This window comes from Ascaphus truei, chromosome 20, assembly GCF_040206685.1.
Source record: "Ascaphus truei isolate aAscTru1 chromosome 20, aAscTru1.hap1, whole genome shotgun sequence".
Classification (NCBI taxonomy): domain Eukaryota; kingdom Metazoa; phylum Chordata; class Amphibia; order Anura; family Ascaphidae; genus Ascaphus; species Ascaphus truei.
In genome coordinates, this window is record NC_134502.1 from 30,372,106 (window position 1) to 30,381,840 (window position 9,735).

Consider the following 9,735-nt stretch of genomic DNA (forward strand, 5'->3'; position numbering starts at 1 on the left):
GCAATAATAGCATTATTCACAACACCGACCGCCAGGGTGGTCCAACAGGGCTTTCCGTCAGAGTTGTTTAAAATCAAAAGCGGGACCAGACAGGGCTGCCCACTCTTGCCCTTGTTGTTCGCCCTATGCGTGGAACCGTTAGCGGCACACATACGTCACAGTCCTGACATTTCGGGAGTTCAAATCCACTCTCAAGAGCATAAAGTCGCTCTTTATGCGGACGACATCATATTGTCATTGACAAAGCCGCTTACCTCGCTACCCAATCTGTTTGCTCTATTGGAAAAATTTAGCAGAATCTCCGGTTTTAAGATAAATCAATCTAAATCGGAGGCGCTGAATCTAAATATCCCAAAAGAAACAGAGAAATTATTAGAAATTAATTTTCAGTTTAAATGGCAGCTCAAAGCTATAAAATACTTAGGGATATATCTAACCAAACACAGCTCCAACCTATATCAGGAGAACTACCCAAGACTACTAAGAGCCCTCACAAAAGAACTCAAGGATTGGTCTGCATACGGAATATCCTGGATTGACAGAATCTATTGTGTGAAAATGAACCTTCTCCCTCGGCTACAGTACCTGTTCCAAACTCTTCCGATACCCGTAGTGAGATCAGAAATTAAAGAATTGCAGAACGCAGTTACAAAATTCATTTGGAAAAACAAAACACCGCGGGTAAAAATGTCAATTATGCAAAGACCTAGGGAAACTGGAGGTTTGGCAGTACCGAGCTTGATGGCATATTTTAAAGCGGTACAACTATGCCAAATTACACAGTGGCATGGTGACCCGGAGCTGAGGCGATGGGTGGCACTGGAGACGGAGGTGTGCGCCCCGCTAGAGCTTAAGGATCTAATTTGGTATCCTAAATCTAGATTAAAGATCTAAAGGACCCGCTGACCTCGGTGCTCAACTCTCTATCGGTCTGGGATGCGGCTAAAAATAATCACTCATTAACCTCAAAACATACTCTGATGACTCCCTTATACGGAAATCCAGACTTTGTTCCAGGGCTGGTCGGTAGGAACTTCACATGTTGGCAAAAATTGGGGTTGAGAAGGCTAAAAGACCTGGAGGGGCGAGACACGATCAAACCATTTGAGCTATTACAGTCAGAAACGGACTTACCTAACACTGAATTCCTTAGATACCTCCAGGTCCGGGCATTCTATACCAAACACCTAAATAGACCACCGCTAACTAATTTTGAAAAGCTCTGTGATCGGGGAACCGATACACGGGGACTCATCTCTGCTCTATATAGGGAAGTGGTTAGGGTGGACATTGACGGCTCACATAAAACCAGGTTCATGACACAATGGGAGACAGACCTGACAGGACAGTTAGAAGACGAAGACTGGACAGCGATCTTTAAAGCTGCGGCCAGTAGCTCGATTTGTACGACACTGAAGGAGAACTCATATAAAGTATTAATGAGGTGGTATCTCACCCCAGTTAGACTGGCAAAATTCATTGCGGGTGCTTCCCCGCTCTGTCCCAGACAGTGCGAGGAACGGGGAGATCTGGTACACATGCTGTGGTCTTGTCCACGACTCATACCCGTCTGGATGCAAATCAGAGATTGGCTACAGAGGATCTTTTTGGGCCTCAAAATTCAACTAGACCCGTGGGTGTTCCTTTTGGGTAAGCCCACGAATGAGGCGTCTAGATCAGGAAACAAATTAATTGCACACTTTGCTACGGCTATGGGGTGCGAGACCGCAGCACTGTGGAATCAGAATGCAATTCCATCAATAGATAAAATTCGGAACAGAATTTGGTTTGCTTGCCAGATGGAAAAATTGACAAGTTTAGTCAACGACACTGGCTCAAATTTCCAAAAAGTCTGGTCGCTATGGTTGGCTCAGACTGATATCCCAGGGATGAGCAATGCCTCCGTCTGGCTTTAATAGAATTAGGTGGGTTCTCCTTCGGTGACGGACCGAAAGCGAGGGAGGAACGACACTAACACTAAACCCAGGGATGATTGAGGGTGAATACGCGTTCCCCCTGCCTTCATGCCAGGCGCAGTATGGGCACAGATGGATCTGAGCCTGCAGTAGCGGCCTAGGACCAGTGAAGAACACGAACAGAGTTACCTCCTCTACCCTACCCTTCCACCCCTCCCCCCCCAGCATTCCCTCCCTTCCCCCTACCCTAATTTTCTCCCGTCTACCCCTTCCCATGTACGTATAGATGTTGTCTGTCCCACAGTCTACTAAACGGTACCAATGTGATACTTGTATGTAAAAACCAATAAAAAAAAGTTAAAAAAAAAAAAAAAGAAGAAGAAAGCATGAGCATTTTATGGTAAACACAAGACTGCCTGCTCCTGTTTGTACAAGTTGAATGCAGCCAAAAGCGTGAATGCAAGCAGTATAAGTATGATATACAATCAGTGAACCCACACACCACTGAGGAAGCCTTTGGCGAAACGCAATTGGTGGATTTTGGACGTTGTAAGCCACCGTACTTGGAAGGAACAGGACTCTGCCCAATCAGCACGAGAAACGGTGACGCATGCGCAGACCGAGTACCAAGTGAGGGACAGAGCTAGTGAGGTGAACCAAGGCTATGCACAAGCATTGAGGATCCTCTGCATGCAGTGAACCGGAAATTGGAAGCGGTGAAGGCGTCCACGTGGGCAATCCCAGGACTGGGTATAACGTGGAGAGACTGTACCTGAGGAGATACGCTGGAAGCTTATCCAAAAAGCATACACATATGGCCGTTTGTGAGTAGGATTTGAACTGTGTATGTTCATTTAATAATACGGTATTATGCCATGCTGTTTTCCTTTTCTCCTCTAAGACACTGCTCAAGAGAATATGGAGAAGTGCATCTGATGAGAGGAAGACACAGGCAAGGGTCAAGCTCCATAACTCTCAGGTTATTCTGATTTTCTACAATATCAACATGTATTATACCTGTGCCTTTGTTCTTTGTTTTCTCTATAGCTCTCATCGATACATATTGAGGAGAAGAATACTTAAAGTCTACGCGCTGGAGGACTGTGCTTTTTCTCTACAATCTTTAGCTTTCAAATGAATGGGAGTAACGTCATGCTAATGCTTAGCACCCTTTTTCTGATCTGGGCCCATCTATGCAGCACTTTACATAGATATTAAACAATGCAATATATTACTGCTTTTTTTATTAATAATAATAATAATGGAAAAGGCTCATGATTGAATGGGATCTGAATAGCTTAGGACAAGGGTCTAACCGAGTGGAGAAGTGGTCTTTGTCTTCTGATTTATTTATATATATGTAGCCCCCTTTCCCTATGACTAAGGGAACTATGCGTGCTTATATACCTGTTGCTCACAGGAGGCCTAAGCCTCCGCCACTGGGAACCTGGGACGAGCTCTTTCTCCTCTCGGTACTGCGCCTCCACCCATGAGGGATCCCAGCGTTGGCAGAATAACCACTCACAGGAACCAATTGCAGTGAAGAATAAAACACGCACAGGTATATAACTAATATTTACTGACACACGCACATACAATAACAATAACAATATCTCAATGCAATACCCACACACAACCCACAACACCCCGGTGTGGTTCCCCCAAAGAAGTGAGGGTGTCGTAGGCACCTTAACACTCCGTGTCCATATAACAGTCTCACCCAAAGTGTGAGGTAGCGCTAACAATCTTGGGATGTGATGGTGCATGTTGGGTAATAACGACCAGGGAATTATGGGGATCCTCTAGTAGCAGAGCCACATCCATGGTCTCACAATGCGGGGTCTGCAAAATTCCCCTCATGCCTCGTCCTGATCCGCCTTGAATGGCGAGCTCCAGCTGGAGTGTCCTCTTCCGGTCCCGCCGTCGGACGCGACCACGGGAGCCACACTGGTGAGAGGAACAATACCGGACGATCGGGCTGATGCTGGGCTGTTTTCAAAGCTGTATCGTGAGTGTTATTTTGTTTTTTGTACCCAATAAATCTTATTTGCTCACTGACCGAGTTCGGCCCTTTTCTTTCAATTTGGGCACCCGGGAGAGAAGCAACTCACATACTGCCTCCACTAGGAGGGTGAGAAAGCCATTCATTGCTTCTGGCAGCATTCCGTGAAGGAAAGACTGCACACTAGACTCTGCTAACCAGCCCCATTATCCCTTTTAACCCCAGACCAACAGCAGGCTACACAAACACACAGAAGCCCTGCTAGTCATCCACATATAGCACATAGTTTGCATCTGCCCACAAATAGCTCAATAAACCACACAATTTTATTTAAGAAATTTTATTTAAGAAATTTTCTCTTTTTAAAATATTTTTAATATCAATCATTTTAAAGGAAAACTTTTTTACTCTCTATTGTACTGTTTGGCTACCAAAACACGAATTCCGTGTTCCATATCTTCTTATCTCTACGTTTGAGCAAAATCCCGTGTGCTGACCAACCCTCCACCTCCACTGCAACTATAAGAAGATTCCGGGCTTTATCTTCTCTACTGGTCCAGCTGCAGAAAACAACAAGGGCAAGTATTCACTACCCTTTCTTTGGTTACACATTACCACACAGGCAGCATCACAAGCCTATACAAATAGGGAGCGCCCCAACCTCTTTTCTTTTTGTCTTAAAGTGCAGTTTATCAGCTTTAATTTGAGGGTATTCACATCCAAATAGGAGGAAGGGTTTAGGAATGACATCTCTTTAATATGTAGCCCCCTCTTTTTCAAGGGACCAAAAGTAATTGGACAATTGACTCAGAAGCTGTCTCATGGACAGGTGTGGGCTATTCCTTCGTTATTATCAATTAAGCAGGTAAAAGGTCTGGAGTTAAAACTTGAAAAGGACGCGACGGAGCTTTGATGACGTCATCGGTGTGTGCCCTCGGAGACCCGGCATTCGGATCCAGTGTGGAGTCTGCGCCGCTTCACATCTACGGCAGCGGCATTTCACTGCGCAGTGAGACGCACATCTAACTGAGTGACCGGACTCTAGAGACGGCTACCAGAGAAGGAAGGGATGTGACCTCCTCGCCTAGTCTGAATCAATGTGGCCGGATGCATTTGCTGTTGCTGATGTGTTAACATGTCCCAAACATGTCATGCTATTACATGATTTAATTGATGTACGTGTAATACTCACCCGCTGATATGCCAATATAATTTATATTTTACTACACTATGAGGTATTGCGCTGTTTTCTCTTTTTGTTTTTTTGCACTAATATCATTATCCAAGTCTACCATAAAGAGAAGACTTCATAAGAGCAAATACAGAGGGTTCACCACAACGTGCAAACCATTCATAAGCCTCAAGAATAGAAAGGCCAGATTAGACTTTGCCAAACAATATCTAAAAAAAAGCCAGTCCAGTTCTGGAACAGCATTCTTTGGACAGATGAAACTAAGATCAACTTGTACCAGAATAATGGGAAGAAAAAAGTATGGAGAAGACTTGGAACGACTCATGATCCAAAGCATACCACATCATCTGTACAACACGGTGGAGGCAGTGTGATGGCATGGGCGTGCATGGCTTACAATGGCACTGGGTCACTAGTGTTTATTGATGATGTGACAGAAGACAGAAGCAGCCGGATGAATTCTGAAGTGTATAGGAATACATTGTCTGCTCAGATTCAGCCAAATTCAGCGAAGTTGATTGGACGGCGCTTCACTTTACAGATGGACAATGACACAAAACATACTGTGAAAGCAACCCAGGACTTTTTTAAGGCAAAGAAATTGAATATTCTGCAATGGCCGAGTCAATCACCTGATTTCAACCCGATCGAGCATGCATTTCACTTGCTGAAGACAAAACTTAAGGCAGAAAGACCCACAAACAAACAACAACTGAAGACAGCTGCAGTAAAGGCCTGGCAAAGCATCACAAAGGAGGAAACCCAGCGTTTGGTGATGTCCACCCGTTCCAGACTTCAAGCAGTCATTGCCTGCAAAGGATTCTCGACAAAGTATTAAAAATGAACATTTTATTTATGATTGTGTTAATTGTCCAATTACATTTGAGCCCCTGAAAAAAGGGGACTGTGTATGAAAATGGTTGCAATTCCTAAACGTTTCATACGATATTTTTGTTCAACCCCTTGAATTAAAGCTGAAAGTCTGCACTTGTATTGCATCTCAGTTGTTTCATTTCAAATCCATTGTGGTGGCGTGCAGAGCCAAAATTATGAATATTGTGTCAGTGTCCAATTATTTCTGGACCTAACTGTAATTATGCCATAATACATACATGTAACAAAACAAAAAATATAACAACAAAAAAGAGGTAATCAGTCTGGATCACGCAGATCTGTCTGCCCCGGTTTTTATCAGTTTCTTTGTAAAATAGGTTAGTTTTTTTTTTGTACATCTAAATAGTGTATGGTTTTCAAATTGTGTTCTAAAGAACATGTTATGGTTGGGTGTGCAGAGTTGATCCATTCCATCATCTTCTCCAATTTGGGGATGCTACCTAACCAAAGGAATACGATGTCGTTGATGTGGCACTCCCAATGGAGAATGTGGGTATTGAATCTGTCATTTTTCAAAAATAACTCAATTTAACGGAGTGCGGTAATGTTACATACGCCTATAACATATATTATCTGTAACTGTCCATCCAATGTCTTTACATATAAGGCATAACCCTGTTCACTTAATGTAACCCTGTATTGTTATTATAACTCTGTGCCCAGGACATACTTGTAAACGAGAGGAAACTCTAAATGTATTACTTCCTGGTAACACATTTGATAAATAATGAAATAAATAAATACCACTGATTAGATTGTAAGCTATGTGGGACAGAGATTCCCCTCATACTATGTTTCCAATTATGTGTGTACCACTTATAATGTATATTATATTTAGTACAGTGCTGTGCAGAACATTAGTTTATTATGAGAATAAATCATAAGAATTATTGTAATGGTGACTATAAGAGATATGTGCAGAGGTATGCAATAGAGACCGTTTTTAAGGTGAAATTAAAATAAGGCTTTATTGCGCCTGTTCCTTTAAACACTGCAAAAACCAAACATCAATGAAAAACCTACTCCACTTTGGAGAAATCACTACACATTTTAACTCCAGCCCTATCTAACAGGGTGGGTAGCTAAGCTGCTTACCACCCCACACATATATATTTATACAGACTCAACAGTGCAAAAAGAAAGTCTCTTATCTGTATCTGGGGTTTCTGTAGAGGAAGACCTCTCTGTTCTCCTGGGTCAGCACCCTTGTGTGCTATGGCACTCTCTGTGTTCAGGTATAGAGGGACTTGTCCCCATTTCTTGCGTCTGCAATCAAACCCCTATTTTCCTTGGTTAGCTCCCTTGTGAGCTAAGGAATCTCCTTCCTGTTTCTCAGAACAGGCTTTTTCTAACAGTTTTAATCGGCCAGGTAGAGTCTGGTTGAATGCTGGTGTGCAACTAACCAGCACACTGCTGGATTAGAGGCATGTTTTCTCCAACAGTGATAAGTCCCTGTTACTGTGACATTAACATTTTTGTTGACCATGTTGAGAGTTTCAGAGATAGGGGCCTCTTCTCGTAGCTCTGAAGTTGTCATTGCAAAACCGCGCGGTTTTGCATGTTCAGAAATAACGATATGAAATGTGAGAAAACAATCTATTCCCTATTCAGTAGGACCAGACAATGAGGAGACATGGAACACAATCAGACCGATTATTTCCTCACAGGACAAACCTAGTGTGATAGAAGGTTACATGAATAAACTCTCGTAAACGATTGAAAATTATAATATTGATTAGGGTGTGTGGCTTATTGCATGCCTAATACAATGCATAGCACTTAGTAATTAATAGTGTCTAGGTTTATTGGGTTCATACATTTCTTTGTGAGGGTTTTCACCCTGCGGTTTTCCTGGTCTTTTTGTGCAGTAATAACGTTCTAAATTGAGAAAGGTCCCGAACTTCCATCTGATTGTACTCACCCTTCTTAAATTTGGATTTCCCATTTTTATTACTACAGCCATTTATACAAATGATTGAACTTTAATTGTCACAGAAACAAGCTCAAATGTTGTTCTCTCTATTGAGTTTTATTTTAATAGAAGAACTTCTCCTTATATAGAGGCATTTTCTCAGAGCCAACTTGATCTCCTGATTTCTCAGACTATATATAACTGGGTTGAAAAGGGGAGTCCCCACGGTGTACAGAAGGGATAGGACCTTATTTACGTTAAATGACTGTCCTCCGTATGGAGCCATGTAAATAGCTATGATAGTTCCATAAAATGTGCCCACGAGTGCCAGGTGGGAGCTGCAGGTGGAGAAGGCTTTCTGTTTCCCAGTGGTGGACGGGATCCTGAGGATGGTGAGGGAGATGGAGACATATGTGAAAGTGATGAAGACAAATGGGAAGAGGATTACAGGGATGTCTATGACAAAATCTCCTAGTTTCACAATGGAGGTGTCTGAACAAGAGAGCTCCAGAAGAGGATCATAATCACAGAAGTAATGGTCAATGATATGGGGACCACAGAACTGTAACTGGCACATAGGAATAACGATGAATATCATTAACAGAAATGCAATCAGCCAAGTCCCGGTAACGAGGTGGAGACTAAGTCTGAAGTCCATGATGGAGGTGTAACGCAGTGGGTTGCAGATTGCCAGATATCGGTCAAGGGACATCACTGTGAGAAGAAGAGTCTCTACAGCTGTTGAAATGCCATAGAAGTAAAATTGTGTGATGCAGCCAGTAACATGTATGGTGCCCCCACCGTTCAATACAACATGAAGCATGTTAGGGGATATGTTTGTGGTAAGTAACATGTCAGACAAGGACAGGTGACAGAGGAAGATGTACATGGGAGATTTAAGGCTTTGGCTGTTTGACACCAATATGATGATCAGCAGGTTTCCACCTAATGTCATGATGTAGATCACGAGGAACAGAATGAAGAGGGCGACATTGAAGGTTTTGAGACTTGGAAATCCCAGGAGCAGAAATTCAGTGACTGTTGTCTGGTTCTCCTGAAACATTTCCTGGAGAGAAGAGATGTGAAAGGACAAGAAGAGAAGATTTAGTGGCGCTTTGTATCACATAACGTCTGTTTCAGAAGGTTATAGTTTCACATAATACTAACTAAGCATCAGAAGAAGAAGATAAGAGGTCCAAAAACTCCTCTCGTGATGGTTCATTAAAATAATATCAATACATTTACATATATTTTATATTATAAAAACTGAATGATCTCCTAGTGTAAAACGGCATTAACCTTACAAGATAGGACCACTTTTTTCTGAAGATAGTTTAAAAAAAAAAAAGATGTGAAGTTACGTACTGGTGAATAACTGGCCTCCATGGTACAAAGGGATTACTGTAGAATTTTGTAAAAAAGAGGGACGGGAGAATGAAAGCATGGGAAGGATGGGAAGGATGGGAAGGGTGGGAAGGATGGGAAGGATTGAAGGATTGAAGGATGGAAGGATGGCATGGATGGAAGGATGGAAGGATGAAAGCATGAGAAGGATGGGAAGGGTGGGAAGGATGGGAAGGATGGGAAGGATGGGAAGGATTGAAGGATGGAAGGATGGGAAGGATGGGAAGGATGGGAAGGATGGAAAGGATGGGAAGGATTAAAGGATGGAAGGATGGGAAGGATTGAAGGGTGGGAAGGATGGGAAGGATGGGAAGGATGGGAAGGATGGGAAGGATTGAAGGATGGAAGGATGGGAAGGATGGGAAAGATGGGAAAGATGGGAAGGATGGGAAGGATGGAAAGGATGGAAGGATGG

General features: G+C 42.8%; 1 protein-coding gene across 1 annotated transcript; it reads right to left on the reverse strand.

Moving 5' to 3' along the window:
• Positions 1-7,968: 7,968 nt before the first annotated feature.
• Positions 7,969-8,979, reverse strand: LOC142471413 (olfactory receptor 11A1-like). The gene has a single exon (XM_075578218.1). It carries the CDS (start codon positions 8,977-8,979, stop codon positions 8,008-8,010), a length of 972 nt encoding a protein of 323 aa, XP_075434333.1. The 3' UTR covers positions 7,969-8,007.
• Between the last annotated feature and the right edge of the window lie 756 nt (positions 8,980-9,735).

Bases quoted from the DNA above. Each gene is read 5' to 3' on its own strand.
- LOC142471413 (XM_075578218.1), bottom strand. From the start codon at position 8,979: ATGTTTCAGGAGAACCAGACAACAGTCACTGAATTTCTGCTCCTGGGA.